Source organism: Gymnoscopelus braueri, assembly GCF_963280865.1.
Source record: "Gymnoscopelus braueri genome assembly, chromosome: 12".
Classification (NCBI taxonomy): Eukaryota; Metazoa; Chordata; class Actinopteri; order Myctophiformes; family Myctophidae; genus Gymnoscopelus; species Gymnoscopelus braueri.
In genome coordinates, this window is record NC_137614.1 from 3293738 (window position 1) to 3310913 (window position 17176).

General features: G+C 40.4%; 1 protein-coding gene across 4 annotated transcripts in view; it reads left to right on the forward strand.

Annotated features, from left to right (window-relative positions):
- scube3 (signal peptide, CUB domain, EGF-like 3) overlaps positions 1 to 17176 on the forward strand; it is a 235109-nt gene that overhangs the window by 57464 nt on the left and 160469 nt on the right. For all 4 annotated transcript variants that reach the window (XM_080444119.1, XM_080444120.1, XM_080444121.1 and 1 more), the window contains exon 3: positions 1492 to 1617. In XM_080444119.1, the coding sequence (XP_080300245.1) occupies positions 1492 to 1617 (126 nt within the window). The remainder of the gene's footprint in view (positions 1 to 1491; positions 1618 to 17176) is intronic.

A 17176-nucleotide genomic window follows, 5' to 3' on the forward strand; every position in this document is an offset into this window, starting at 1 on the left:
TATTGGTTGCCAAACAGTGGGTCAGGATCCATTTGTGGGTCGCAGACCCATTTTTAGGGGGCGTAAATATCCCTTTTTTTTTACACTTTCAAAAAAAAAATCTTATTTTTTCCTCACAATTATTCATTAAAAAATGTAATTCCATTAAGAATATATGTAAAAAAACATAAGAAGTAGTGAAAATAGCCGATCTACAAGCTCACTGCGCATAGCGTTTAGCGATCTCTCCATCATGCAGTCGTCATAAGCACACACACACACACACACACACACACACACACACACATTTAACATCATGCGTTCACATTTTAACAAGAAATTCTTGAACACAAGTAGATGCACAAACTTGGCAAAGCTCAACAACAAGTATTTCAGGATACATATCACAGGTACAGGAAGCATCGCCTCCTCCATAATGTGGCGACTGTCAATTATCACAGACACTGAACAGAATTTTGCCAATGCCTTAGCTCTTGACTTACGTATTCACACACACACGCACACGCACACACACACACACACACACACACACACACACACACACACACACACACACACACACACACACACACACACACACACACACACACACACACACACACACCACACACCACTTTGTATATTTTTTGACAGATATGTACAATTATATTATGCACATTGTCAGCGAAGATGTCAATCAATCAATCAAACAGGTCTACAGCTATGTACTCTGTTGGGTTCTATTTGAAGTGAAGGCAGTGCGTTCTCTCTGAACATAGTGTGTTCTCTCTGAACTGCAGTGCGTTATCTCTGAACATGTTGTGTGTGTTCTCTCTGAACTGCAGTGCGTTATCTCTGAACATGTTGTGTGTGTGTGTGTTCTCTCTGAACTGCAGTGCGTTGTCTCTGAACATATTGTGTGTGTTCTCTCTGAACTGCAGTGCGTTATCTCTGAACATGTTGTGTGTGTGTGTGTGTTCTCTCTGAACTGCAGTGCGTTGTCTCTGAACATATTGTGTGTGTTCTCTCTGAACTGCAGTGTGTTATCTCTGAACATGTTGTGTTCTCTCTGAACTGCAGTGCGTTATCTCTGAACATATTGTGTGTGTGTTCTCTCTGAACTGCAGTGTGTTATCTCTGAACATATTGTGTGTTCTCTCTAAACTGCAGTGTGTTATCTCTGAACATATTGTGTGTGTGTGTGTTCTCTCTGAACTGCAGTGTGTTATCTCTGAACATATTGTGTGTGTGTGTGTTCTCTCTAAACTGCAGTGTGTTATCTCTGAACATATTGTGTGTGTGTGTGTGTGTTCTCTCTGAACTGCAGTGTGTTATCTCTGAACATATTGTGTGTGTGTGTGTGTTCTCTCTGAACTGCAGTGTGTTATCTCTGAACATATTGTGTGTGTGTTCTCTCTGAACTGCAGTGTGTTATCTCTGAACATATTGTGTGTGTTCTATCTGAACTGCAGTGTGTTATCTCTGAACATATTGTGTGTGTTCTCTCTCCAGATTTAGATGAATGTGCCACAGAATACAACGGTGGTTGCGTCCACGAATGCATAAACATCCCGGGAAACTACAGGTGCACGTGCTATGACGGCTTCCGACTGGCACACGATGGGCACAACTGCTTAGGTAAGTGTGTGTGTGTGTGTGTGTGTGTGTGTGTGTGTGTGTGTGTGTGTGTGTGTGTGTGTGTGTGTGTGTGTGTGTGTGTGTGTGTGTGTGTGTGTGTGTGTGTGTGTGTGTGTGTGTGTGTGTGTGTGTGTGCCTAAGCAAGCGTGCGTGCGTGCGCGCGCGCTTAGGCACAGCGATTGAGTGGGGGTGAAAATGACAACAGGGTTTTATTTAACCAGCCAAGCTTGTCCTATTATCCACTTAAGCCCTTTATACTTCATTGTACGAGGAATAGAGGAAATATCTACAAGTTCACAATGCGCTGGGATACGATGCATTGTGACTTAGAAGTAGATCTGATATTTTTGCTATTTTGGAAAATGTTACCCCTTCCCCCCTCCCAATTTAACTCTTTGACTGCCAGAGTAATAGTGTAATAGTGTGCCACTGCTGCCAGCGAAAACGGGCGATTCTTACTGTACCTTCCAAAAATCATGGAATATTCTCTGTGACCTCCGTCCTCACGGTGATCGGCTGGTTGCGCGCTCTGCCCCCCAGCCTGTAGGAGTACATGCCGTGAAACATATCACCCTCCTCCCCGCCCGGCCAATCGTGTTCGTATAGACCAGTGATTCTCACCTTTTGTGGGCCAGCGGCCCCCTATCCGGGTACCCCCCCCCCCCCCCCCCCCACACACACACACACACACACACACACACACACACACTCAATTAACACATTGAGGGCCATAAACATAGATCTACGTCCTTAAAAAAAATATATCAAGTAACAGATTTTATATTAATATTATGTGATTTTTCGCCTACTTCCCAGGAATAAAAAAATTGCCTTAAAATATGGCAAGGATGCCGTATTATTATTATACTGTTACAACAGTAAATAATATTATATTATTTATTTATTTATTTATTTATTTATTACTTATGGTAAAATACAGAAGAGCATTATGGACTGTGTTCAAGTGATCAGTGGTTTATGAATCTGTGCCAGCGAGTCATCGCTTTTTGGTTTTGCTTTTTGATTATGTTCTTAGTGGACTATTTATCCTGTTGCTGTTGGTTTTATCCTGTTGCTGTTGGTAGTCATGGCTCTCAGTTCCCACCTGATGTCGTGTGGGAGTTCAGACTGCTCCACACCGTACTGAATAACTGCTAGCTTGCATAATGTCTTCAGGCTAGGACTTATATCTAAGATGTACATGTCATTGTGTGTTGCGCCAGCATTGTCTCGCCCAAAGAGGATGATACGATCTCCCACCATGCAGAAGGACGTACAATGCATTGGACCCAGTCCTTTCCCCTTGGGTACAACCTTCTTCCAGGAGAAGGTCTCTTGATTGAATTTCAACACATCATTGAATTTATCCCTCTGGTAGTCACACTCTGGTAGTTGGTGGTTAATGTGGCAACCACCAACTATGTACAGCTCTCCTTTGTAGGCCAACAAGGCCGAATAACCCCTGTGTCCTTCTGGCAGAAGCTGTACAGAAGGTGTGCTCTGCCAGCAGTTGGTCTCTGTGTCAAACACTCTGATGTTGTGGTTGTCCTCAGCCACACTCCAGTTCCCAAATACAAACATCTTTGTCCCGATGATGGTGGCAGAGTGACGTAGTGAATATTATGGTCAAACATTCAAAGCTAGCAGATGACGTCAAAATGATGTCCTGTGAACTGGGAGATTGAACAATGTTGAAAACAATGAACAATAGTGCTTAAGTGGTTAATGTAGGGAGCACAGCTGTAAGCATGTGTGTGCAGCTCACACTTCAGGTAGGAAACATAAATATTAGTTTAGTTCTCACTATTGTATCAAGGTCCCTTAACGCTTTAAGACCGTGAACACATCTGTGTGTCATTTTAAGATTTATTTGGCTATTGAAAAATGAGCTTGTAGATCTGATTTTTTTTTATTCACGATTTTTTTTAGCAAATATTATTATTATTATTTTTTTTGCTGGCATTTGTAACTCAAATATATGCTTCTGGGGGTCCCTGGAACTCAATATTTCACAAATGTTAGCTGAAACTAAATATATATTCCAATATTTGCGCACATTTTCACGATTTAAAAAAAATTGCAGATCTACAAGCTCATAGTGCGGCACTCGATGCCGCGCTATGAGCTTGTAGATCTACTATTTTTGAATAGCCAAAGACATCTTAAAATGACCCCCTAAGCCCCCCCCCCCCCCCCAACATAACCTATCTGCCCCCCTCTAAAAGTATTATTTGCCTCTGAGATGTAGTGGAGTAGAAGTAAAAGTATTGACAATTGGAAACACTCCAGCAAAGTAAAAAATACCTCAAAATTGTACTTAAGTACAGTACTTGAGTATATGTACTTAGTTACTCTACACCACTGAGGGGGACAAAGTCAGTCGAAAAGGAGTGAGTTTGTGAAGAGGTTTGACCCTGGGTCTGGGCGCTCTGGAGAGCACCGCTCCGTCGGTAAAGCGCTCTCTTTCCCAGCGTCTAATATTTCACCCGGTGTGCCATTGGTATTAACCCCGTGAAGAACACATTACAACTTAAAAAGGTTATGGAATGGAAGAGGAAGGAGAGGAAACGGTTGTCTGCTGCTCCCAGGAGCTGGCTGACATTATAGACATCAGATAATACAAGCTTCATTCTCTGTGTGTCTGTGTGTCTGTCTGTGTGTCTGTCTGTCTGTCTGTCTGTCTGTCTGTCCCTCTCTCTCTCTGTCTCCAGTGGTGGAAAGTAACAAAGTGCATTTACTCAAGTACCATTCTTAAGTACACACTTGAGGTATATACTTGTACTTTACTGGAGTATTTCCAATTGTCTGTACTTTTACTTCTACTCCACTACATCACAGAAGCAAATATTGTACTTTTACTCCACTACAATTATTAGAAAACTTTAGTTACTAGCTAGGCTTATTACTTTAAGTACATTTTGATGCCTTGATACTTGTAACAGAGTATGTCTACATTGTAGTATTGATACTTTTTTTTTCCTGTCTGTCTCTGTCTCTGTCTCTATCTCTATCTCTATCGCTATCGCTATCGCTATAGCTCAGTTCGGTCAGTCTTTAAGGCCAGGGCAGCAAAAGCTCACTTGAGCAGGCAGCTGCCTGCCTTGCCTCTATGGTGGATATGCTTCTGGCCAACACAATGTGCTAATCAACTGTCATTTTCATTAACACGCGCAATTCCGTTTTCACAGTGGCACGGTTAGAGAGAACAGATAAATAACTTGCTTGTCTTGATAAGCAATCAATTTGACTGATTCTATTCATTAGCCTACTATGCAACAACAAAACACACAGAACAGACCAGTTTCACTCCAAACGCAGCAAATACATATTGAAGAGAATAAGCCAGCAGTAGCCTAAGCCTATAATGCCTTAAAAGTGAGCATATACACATTTGATGGCACACAGGCATCCACAACAAGGAAGCAAAAACAATAAGAAAGACAAATGCCATCTTACCATAAGACTAACTTAATGAAAACAGGCATGATTAGTCCAACAGTGGATAGTATTATTTTACCAAAAGTAAACAACTGTCTGCCAACGACTTGAAGAAATGCGCTACTGCTGCTAATTAACAATAATGCATTGCACCTGTGCTGACCTACTGAACCGGGGGGGGGGGGGGGGGGGAGTACAAGTTTTGTGGAGAATATAATACCTTGAGAAAGTCATCATTTTGTTCTAATTGCATTGGTAATTATTTTACAGTAAATTTATAACAGAATAATCAACACTGATAGACATAGAGCCATTCATGAATTTATTTTAATACATTTATTGTTTTCCCCTGGAGCCAAGGTATGGTAGCTGCCATACCCAATTGACGCCCCTGCTTTATACTGTGAGTTCACTTTTGAATGCTTGCAAGTACTCCAGTACAAATTTGCCAGAGCAACTTCCACTAGCAGTGGAGTAATATTTGACCAGGAGTATCTATACTTTGACTCAAGTACTACTTGGGTTGAGTTGTACTTTGTCCAGTACTGTACAGTAAATTAGTTCAGTAGAGGAGAGAACTACTCCCAGTCACTTGGTTCTGTAGCATTGGTTCTCAAAGTTGGGTCTGGGGACCCCCAGGGGTCACAATGTAGCGTCAAAATCATTTTAACCACTTTAACCATATTTTATACTTGGCTATTCAAAAAAAGATATACAAGCTTGTAGATCTGCAAAAAAATATTTGAATATATATATATTTTAAAGTGAACATTGTAACTCAAAATATTTTCAGATGGGGGTCTGTAGCCAAATACATATCAATGTGGGAGTCCTTGACATGAAAAAGTCAGAGAAGCACTGCTGTACAGCAGAGCTCTTATTTCAGGGTAAAAGGTGACGATAGACAAACGTATCAGCACTCTAACGGTGTGATTTTCCATCAAAGCGGAGCCCTGTGCGTGTCTGTCTGTCTGTCTGTCTGTCTGTCTGTGTGTCTGTCTGTGGTGAAGCTGCACGACACGCACATCAATGTCACATGCACTTAATGAACCGTGAGGAACGGTGGGATTAAGGCGTCCTGGGGCGGAGCGCCTCTGGGTGTAAAAACACTTCGCTGACACACTCTCCTCACATACGGGCTGACGAAAGCTGGTGACACTCTAGAGATGGAGAATACCCACTGTGTGTGTGTGTGTGTGTGTGTGTGTGTGTGTGTGTGTGTGTGTGTGTGTGTGTGTGTGTGTGTGTGTGTGTGTGTGTGTGTGTGTGTGTGTGTGTGTGTGTGTGTGTGTGTGTGTGTGTGTGTGTGTGTGTGTGTGTGTGTGTGTGTGTGTGTGTGTGTGTTTCTCACTAGCACGCACATACAGAAAGGTAGACAAATGAAAGGATGAACCAACGTTTTAGTAAAGGTCACAGTGTTGGGTCATGAGATTGAATTGAAGTGTGTTCTCTCTGAACTGAAGTGTGTTCTCTCTGAACTGAAGTGTGTTCTCTCTGAACTGAAGTGTGTTCTCTCTGAACTGAAATGTGTTATCTCTGAACTGAAGTTAGTTCTACACATCATAATCTGGTGGTCATAGCATAATGATTATTATACACAGTGGTGTAAAGTAACTAAATACATTTACTCAAGTACAATTTTGAGGTACCTTTACTTTGCTGGAGTGGTTCCAATTTGTAATACTTTTACTTCTACTCCACTACATCTCACAGGCAAATATTTGACTTTTACTCCACTACAATTATTTGAAAACTTTAGTTACATTTTAGATTTTGATTATTACAAAACATACATTAACCACTTCAGCCCTATATATATTTCGGCCATTTGAAAATAGCAGATCTACAAGCTCACAATGTGTCGCGATGTGACGCATTGTGAGCTTGTAGATCGGCTATTTTCTAAAGATTTTTCATACATTTTATACATTTGAAACATACATACATTCTACATAATGAGTACTTTCTACTTTTGGTACTTTAAGTACATTTTGATACCAATAATTTTGTACTTTTACATTTTGCATTCTGGACTTTTACTTATAACAGAGTATTTCTACATTGCAGTATTGATACTTTTACTTAAGTAAAACATGTGAGTACTTTTTCCACCACTGATTATACATTATAATCTGTGGAGCATAATGATTCAGTTTCATACTCATCAAACCATTCAGTGATGACCTTGTGACCTGTGGACGGGGGCAGAGACCGCTCCCATCAGGACAGAAATATGTCATCATTAGGATGAAGGTGATCAATCAGAATAACGGATTGGTTTGCGGTGATCCTTCTCTCTAAGGCAGACATGTCCAGAATCCAGTCTGTGGGCTAATCGCTGCACGAGGCCAGACTGAATATATCTGTTCATTGTTCAGGAAATGAAAAAACAAAACAGAGAGTGGAGTTAAGAGGTTTTGTTCATCATTGATAAGAACAGCTGAATGGACCTCCAAGCTCACAATGAGGTTGGAGGTCAAAAGGGGGTGGAGCCTGGAGTTAGCAAAACCAGCTAACTCCACCCCCTCTAACTCCACCCCCCTTTGGTAGAGTTTGCTGGTTTAGCAGACAGTTTGAGGATCCAATGGATTAGCTGGTTTTGTCAGAAGCGCTTTTTAATACGTTTCATTGGTTCAATATTTGTTTAAAGGGATATTTCACTTTCAAAAAAACGTTGCGTCATTTTATCGTCTACACAGGCTTTTGTGAACACCACAATCCGTTTTTAAGTTGCTTGATTCAGTGTTTAGATATTTGATATTCATTTTATCAGACACGCCCCCTTCCTATACAAACCCATTATAACTTCAAACTCCATTTTTAACATGTTAGATTAATCAAAAACACCCGTCCTTGGTTCTGGTGACTCACCCTGCCCTCCTAATACGTGAGGGGGCCGTGTTTTTTCGATTACTTTTTTTTTTTTTTTTTTTCTTCCAAAAAGAATATAAAAAATAAATGAAAAAAGTAATCAAAAAAACACGGCCCCCTCACATAGTAGGAGGGCAGGGTGAGTGACCAGAACCAAGGACGGATGTTTTTGATGAATCTAACATTAAAAATGGAGTTTGAAGTTATAATGGGTTTGTATAGGAAGGGGGCGTGTCTGATAAAATGAATATCAAATAACTAGATACTGAATCAAGCAACTTAAAAACTGTCTGGGGGGCTCACAAAGGCCTGAGTAGACGATACAATGACCAAATGTTTTTTTTAAAGTGAAATATCCCTTTAATCAACACACAGACATAAAGGGTGTTCAATAGCACTGATTTATGAAAATAAATGAAAAAGCTAAAAAATTGAGTTAGCTGGTTTCTGCCCGACAGCAATGATATGGCCTTCCTTCCTAAAATGTATTATTTATGGCCCACCAGTATAGTCAGTTTCTGAGTGTTTTTAAATTAAATGAACCTGGACAGATGGGCTGTTTCTCAGTAGCACATGTTTGAAGGATTCCTGTCTGCTTGTTTCTTGTGTTGTTTCCAGTGGTGTAAAGTAACTAAGTACATTTACTCAAGTGCTGTACTTAAGTAAAATTTTGAGGTATTTGTAATTTACTTGAGTATTTCCAATATCCAATACTTTTACTTCTATTCCACTACATCTCAGAGGCAAATATTGTACTTTTACTCCACTGCAATTATTTGAAAACTTTAGTTACTAGTTACTTTGCAGATATAGATTATTACATTATAAAACATACATTAACTACTTCAGCCCTATTTTATTCATAGGCTATTTGAAAATAGCAGATCTACAAGCTCACAACGCGTCGCATCATGACACATTGTGAGCTTGTAGATCTGCTATTTTCAAACATTTTAGTACTTTTACTTTTGGTACTTTAAGTATATTTTGATGCCAATACTTTTGTACTTTTACTCAAGTAACATTATGAACACAGGCCTTTTAGTTGTAACAGAGTAATTATGGTATTGCTACTTTCACTTAAGTAAAATATCTGAGTACTTCTTCAATCTCAACATGTGAAAGAAAGGATGCTTTTGCACCTGGTTACGTTTGGCTACACTGACACTTGAACAAAGGACAATTTACTGAATTGTTTTTTGTTTAGTTTTTATTCATGGGTGTCTTACATCTGTCTCCATTGACAACACAGCACTGTATTTAAATAAAGTCGTCATAAGAGACTGGTTCAGGCCAAAGGCGTTTTCATATTTTTTAAATACACGGCCCCCCTTTGAAAACAGTTTGTAAACTCCTGCTCTGAGGGGACAAGTGGAACCCAAACCATGCCAGGAAAATTACCCTCACAGCGTCACAATAAGAGGGATCGGACCCCTCACCTTAGGGGTCAAACCTTCTCTTGGTCTTCACCACACATGCACTCAGCCACTGGTGGAGAGGATGGTGAAGGATGACTCATCTTATATCAGCATTTACACATCTCTGGCAATCTGGGAACCCTTAAAAAAAGAAGGGGAAAACGAGGGGGGGGGGCACCTCCTCCTTTTTTTGTGTAAAACAGGAACTCGGTTTGGCTCCTCCCCTTTCTTTGTCCACTTCCTCCCGAGTGCTTCTGTGTTTATTCCTTCCAACAACAACATTACATGTTTAAGGCAGTGGTGCTGTCTTGAGAGATTGTGGTGCTGTCTTGAGAGATTATATATAAATATATTTACTATACTATAACACACAGTAATACAAACTTACACCTGCATTACACTTAGTGTACTATACAAGTCCTATTAATACCATAATCACAAGGAAATGCAATGCTTCAGCCGTACACCACACATGTATTGTGTAGCCTATGTATGTTTTGCAGTTTGAAGTTGGCATTGTTTTCCAAAATATGAAAAAGTAACTATATAATAATAATGCTTTGGAAACTTGTGTGAAATAATGTAATGAAGTATGCATGATTTGAACCTGCTAAATGTACCCTTCAACTTATTGTTTATGCCGTAATAACCTCCACAGGTTGTATAGTAATAGTTGAAATTAGGTTCTTGTCAAATGTTCAAGCATGTTGAAATCATGTATACTTTACCTTATTTCAGACCATTTTCTAAAGCAAGGCTTCTCAGGTGCCCACTCTTTTAAAAACAAAATGCTTTGATTTAATTGACATGATTTCACATACCATGTTAGCTTTCGGGGTCGCTTGGTAGACAAGGAGCTGTGTCAGTGCTCCCTGGCTTCTATGTTGCCTCCTTCTCACTTTACTGTATGTTGTATACATCATGGATTATTATACCGTGGCTATTACCTGAAAACGTTTGCCTTGTAGGCTACAGAATCTTCTGTCACACTTCATAGCGCCCTTATTTTTTCCCCACTCACTTCTATACTTCTGACGTCTCAGTCTTTAGTTTTATCTTTCGACATTCAACTTGTGTTCTTAACCGGTAGTACTGTCACATTGTAATGCTTGCAGGTTTGTTGTTGTGGTTTGAATGGAGGGAGGGTGTGGGGGGGGTCGTATCTTAGCAACACTGAAATCGCTAACTCTCATTGGTCGTGTCATGAGTAAATGAGTCAATGAGCTCCTGAACGCATTCTCAGACGCCAGACTCAGACCAGTGTTGCCAAATCCGCTTATTTACCGCAACTTTTGGACAAGATTCGACTTGTTTTTGGAGGTCAGTTGGCTTATTTCTCTCACGAGACTTGGCAACACTGACTCAGACAGCTCACAGTCACACAGCAACGAGAGGGAACCACAATGTCTCAAATAAATCGCCCTGTCATTCATATCGATTCCACGACCTTAAAATACGCGGTACAAAGTGCGTCCCGTATGCAGTTCAATACGGGACGCGTCTTTTAGTTTCCAATTACGGGACGATTCCGTATTTTACGGGACGGGTGGTAACCCTAGTCTGATCACATCCTGGTAGTCGATGCAAAAGTGTTGCTATTGTTCCATCTGCACCTGCTTCACATCTGTACCCATGATGCAACAGAGCATGTTTGGACGTTAATCACTTAAAGGAGCACTCCAGCCATTTTCAACCTGATCTTCATATGAATGATGGATCAATTTCCGTCTGCTCACTCTGTGTCTCATTGATGGTCTGTGGACAGTTCATAAACCTGCCTACCAGTGATATCATTGATGGGGATTCCAAGCTAATAGATACTACCAGCCTTTCTCTTCCCGGAGAGTTGGCATGCTGAAATAGAAGCCATTGTTATTGCATCAATGACAAACGGAATATGTTTTTGAAACCTTGTTTGAAAATAGGCAGCTTCCTGAACTGTCCACAGCCCTCCTCTGAGACACAGAGGGAGTAGACATACATGGTGACATCTTATAATGAGCATTAGTGAGGACCAATTATATGAAAATACGTTGAAAATGGGTGAAATGCTCCTTTAATTGTATCCCACCTGCTTGTCAGCAGATGCATTGGTTTTGTTGCTCCGCTCAGTCATTCCGGGTTTATTCAGCTTTTTTATCCTTCAATCTGTCATGGTTCTGTGTATAAATACATATTCTCTGGTAGAGCGTGGCGCGGTCATTTTCCAAACCATTTAGCCAGGATCATTATATGCATGTGGATCATTTGCTGTATTGTGTGGAAGAGCTCTTGTGTTGCATGCAGGTGTGTAATTGCGGCCGTGCGGTTATGTGAGTGCTGCTGTTGCGTCCAATCAAACCACAGCCATCAATTTCTTTGATACACTCAACGAGCATGCACACACACACACACACACACACACACGCACATACACACGCACGCTCGCGCGCGCACACACACGCATAGGCAGTTGCATCCCTTTTTTCTTTCCCACCAAGGCCAGTGGCTCTCATACATTGTCATGTCAAGGACCCCCAAATTGATATGGATTTGGCCACGGACCCCCATCTGAAAATATCTTAGCGCCGAGTGCCGCGCTATGAGCTTGTATATCTGCTATTTTTGAAAAATCGTGAATTTTTTTTTTCCAGATTTTTTTGAAAAAACTGTTAGAATTTAGAAAACATTTTTAAGAATCGCCTCAGGTCTTAATGGGTTAACTAATTATGCCCGGGAGCCCCACCACCACTGCTGACGTCTATGTCGGACGACAAGCTCATATCTCCCCGTTTCATATTTGTATGCATTTGTTTCATAAATGAATGAATGCATTTTATGCTTAGTTGTGTGACCGAAAAAGCTGATCAACCAGCTGTCAACGCATCACGTCGCGACGCGTTGAGAAACTTGTAGATTTGCTATTGTCGTTGTCGCTATTTTTGAAAAATGTTGAAGGTTTTGGCCTATAACAATAACACGCCCACAATAATATGGAGGCCAGGTTGAAAGTGGTCACGTCTGTCTGCAAGTAACTAAATTCATTTACTCAAGTACTGTACTTAAGTACAATTTTGAGGTATTTTTACTTACTGGAGTATTTCCAATTTTCAGTACTTTTACTTCTACTCCACTACATCTCAGAGACAAATATCATACTTTTACTCCACCACAGTTATTTAAAAACTTTAGTTACTAGTCACTTTATAGATTTGAATTATTATTACAAAACATACATTAAAACTTTGGCCATTTGAAAATAGCAGATCTACAAGCTCACAATGCGTCGCACACACACATTGTGAGCTTGTAGATCTGCTATTTTCAAAAGATCTGTATACATTTTATACATATGATACCTTGTGAAACAGGATATTCTGCAGAATGAGTACTTTTACTTTTGGTACTTAAAGTATATTTCGATGCCAATACTTTTGCACTTTTACTCAAGTAGATTTTGAATTTCGGACTTTTACTTGTAACAGAGTATTTTTTACATTGCAGTATTGATACTTTTACTTAAGTATAACATTTTAGTACTTTTTCCACCACTGTCTGTGCGTGGGTTGTATACGTATTGAACCAATGAAAAGTATTAACAAGACCTTGTGACTCGGAACAAAGAATATTTTTTTTTATATCCTGAAAAGTAAAGTGGACATACAAGGTTTCCGCACCCGACAGCGACGAAATGACCCTATAGTGTAAGAGGGAATACTCGAATACTGGAAGTCTTTAATGCACATTCTTTTAATTGGAACACATCTCTGCAAAAACGATATTAATGTAGTGTTTCATTAGTGAAACTTCCTCCCATGTGATATGGCACACATAACATACTGTAACCGCATAGCCGTTGCTGTCGGACCGAGACCTCGTATCTCCATGTTATCAAACGTATGATTTTTTTCCGTAAACGAATGCCGTTCTTAGTCACGCAAGAGTGTCACACCAAAGTAGTGAAAATAGCAGATCTACAAGCTCACAAGGCGTTGCGGAGGCGACGCCTTGTGAGCTCGTAGATCGGCTATTTTCTGTATTTTCAATTTATTTTAAACGAACGGGTTTTGGCAGTGGTTTAAAGTAAATGTACTCAAGTAATGTACTTAACTACACTTTTGAGGAGTTTTACCTTTACTGGAGTATTTCCAATTTTCAATACTTTTACTTCACTACATCTCAGAGGCAGATATTGTCCTTTTACTCCACTACAATTATTTTACAGCTTTAGTTACTTACAAGCGCGATGCGACGCATTGTGAGCTTGTAGATCTGCTATTTTCAATTGTTTTTATACATTTCGACATAATGAGTACTTTTAGTTTTGGTACCTAAGTAAGTATATGTTGATGCCAATACGTTTGTACCAGACTTTTACTTGTAACAGAGTATGTCTACACTGCAGTATTGATACTTTTACTTAAGTAACACATGTGAGTACTTTTTCCACCACTGGGTCTTGGCTATACAAGGTTTCTACCTGACAGCGTGGTGACGATATAAAAGCGAAGCACCCGTTTGCCTAATTAAATGTAAATGGCCTGGCGGAGCAGCCATCCATCTCGTGCGGAATGCGTTCAGGTGCACGAACTCCGCAGACCGTGTTTGGAGAGCGGAGAGAAGGTTTTTATTCTAATTCCCCGTCAGCGCTGCTCTGCTTGAGGGAGTAATCACCTCACCACAGCCCAGAGGAAGAGGAAGAGGTCATTACAGAGTTTATTACGAGCTCCCTCTTCCAGGTACTAAGCTGCTTTTAGCCTGTTAAAACCCAGAATGATTAGTTCTCTGTGGACTTGAAGCTGACTTGGGATGTCGGGAACCACTCGAAACCCTATAGCTTTCCTATTTAGAAAGAGAACGTGACTTCACACCATTGAAAGTAAAAGCTGAAAACCTCTCAAGATGGCGCCACCTGTCCAAGGACCTTAATCGGACGGACATATGGACAATAATGATGTATTATTCATTTTAATATTAGCCTAAATGTCTTGATTTGATATGCGTTATTACAGCACTATTATATTTCACCCCTGCCTTAAACAGCATGGAATCTTTCTTATGTTATTTTAACAGGCTTAAAAGCACATTTTACAGGAAATGAAAAGTTATGCAAGGACGTTTAGGCCACGGAAAGCCTACGATCAGGATAGGCCTACATCGGTACACTTTGAACCTTGCTTGTAGCCTGATGCTCTTAGTTGATTCGGTAGCTACTTGAACTTGCATTCTTGTTTGAAATGGAAAGCAATAAGCATGTGTAAACTCTGCCGGAAACCTGAATGGGGACTCAGTCAAATAAGATAGACAAAATAAGGCAAAGACAACAGTTCACAGTTTAGAAGAATGAGCGATTATATTTTGATATCAAAAGGCGTTCAGCACTTACAATTCAGCAATACAACTCCAGGCATATAGCTCCTCTTTGTATTTTATATTTCGCTTGACCAAAAGCGGTTCCTTGGACGTTCCTGACGATCCATTCATTAAAACAGTCTCTGCAAACGCGTCGGTAACAGGGATGTTTATAATATTCAAAGTGTTCATATGTTTGGTTGCGTGCTTGTATGCTTGAGCACACAATGTTCCAGTGTCCACTTTGTTGTGACAGCATCTCTCTTAGCGCTGAGATCTGTCTCCCCTGCGGCCGGGCTGCGTAGCGGCAACAGGACTAACAGAACACGGTCCAGTTTGCTTCTCACGTTAAGGCCATCCATCAGCACAACTCGACCACACCTGCGCATTGATCTGCAACAGAATGTTGCAGTAATTGTCTTTTGAAGAGGGAAGCAGTAATTATATGGAGCATAGATACTGTACACACAACATCCATGATCATTGTAATAAAATTGTCACACATGACTTGATCCCACAAGATGCTGGACGGGTGGACACCCAAGGCAGCTCTTACTGGACTGCTTGTGGCTAGGTGTGATGACATCATACTGTAGAACTGTGATGACATCATACTATAGAACTGTGATGACATCATACTCTAGGACTGCTTGTAGCTAGGCACTAGGCAGTGTTGATTTTGACAGCACATTTTGATTCCGTTTTTAGTCAGTCTTTTGAATAAAATTCCATTTAGTTTTAGTCATATTTTAGTCATCTGAAATGTTTCAGTTTTTCTCTAGTTTTATTCGACCAAATATCATAAGATTTTAGTCGACTAAATCTAGAGTTGATTTAGTCGACGATAATGTATTTTGGTGGTGCCTTGATGGCGTAGTAATGGCTGATTTTACACTGGTTGCATGCTGAAAATAGCCGATCTACAAGCTCACAACGCGTCGCAGAGCGTGATTTTTATTTAGTTTTCGTCAGTGAAAAAAGGTAGTCGACGAACATTTTTCATCATAGTTTCAGTCGACAAAATCAACTCTGTAGCTAGGTGTGTTGACATCGCTAGCAGAGAGCAACCTTAGTCTGGAGGGGACCAACCCCCCCTTCCCCCCTCTGCCCAGGCGCCCCACCAAGCTGCCATGAACCCAGCCAGGTGGAAGCGATGGGATGCAACAGCACATCTCCTGGTAGTGAGATGTCACTCTCATCACTGTATAATTTACCACGTGGAGAAGCTATTGTACACCACTCTGACGCTCCAAAGAGACACACAGGAGACGCCAAGCCAAGCGTGACCATTTCATTTCAAGTTTTATGACCATGACATAGCCTTTTTTGCAGAAGTGATGGATGGTACCGAATCGCCACACCTCCTTCACGCGAGGAGCTATAAGGTCATTACACACCGGCGATTATGCGAATATACGCAAAATTCGGACTCGTTCCGAATAATTAAAATACGCTTTTTCGCTTAGCTTTTTCGCTCCATGGAAGCTTGCATTGACTTCGAAGGTTTTTTTTTAAACGTATTATTCGCATGAAAAAATTGCCCCCGGTGTGTAAGGAGCTTTAGGGTTGTTGTGTTCTTTATTTTTTAGGAAAAGAAACAACAGAAAATCCAATGTCAGTTTTTAATCCAAAACACACATCCTTTGAACAATGGAAAGCAGATGCAGGAAGGCTAGTTAGTTCCCACTGCCGTTCCTCCTCGCGTCTCCACGTTATTTTATGGCCTATATGTTTTGTTTTAGGCCCTTCAGAAACCTAAATTCCTTCTTATCACTGGCACGGTCTATTAAACTTGCGCAAGTAGCCGGTGTGGTGCCAAATATCATCAGCATCTGTACAAACAGCCCGTCTGATGGATTTACAAGCAGCACTAACCACAAATCACAATCTCCCGCAACCTTTAGCCCTTTACCCCTACCGGGAACATTATTGGGGATCATGTGTCTGGATTGTTGCCGATCCAAACTAGACAAGAGGAATGACCAATGTACACACAATTAAAACGCACAGCGTCTCGCCCTCTCTGCGAGCGACAGCTAGAGCTCAACTGATGCCAGATTTTTGGGGTCAGATCCCGATTTTTTTTTATTTTGGATTGTTGATGTTTTGTTATTTTGGTCAAAAAGTGCAACATTTTCTAATCAATTTGTTAAACTTAGGTTTGATTAAGGTATCTTTTTGAAAACATTTAACTATAATTTGTTTTATTTGTATTCATCCACTAAAAAAATCTAAAGTAGCCGTGTTGCAGCGCGACTCATTGTGTGCTTGTAGATCTGCTATTTTTGGTGAAGAGATTTGGTTTAGAGGGGAAAAACTCTTCATTAACATGAATCCAACATTCTAACAGAAAACAATAACGACAACAACAAAAACATTAATTTACACAACACCGATGATAGTTTGGTTTGTTTTATTTATTTTCACTTACAACAGAATACAAAAATTATACACAAATAATCAGTACAAATGTGAAAGAGTGAAAACCCTACATGCGCTTG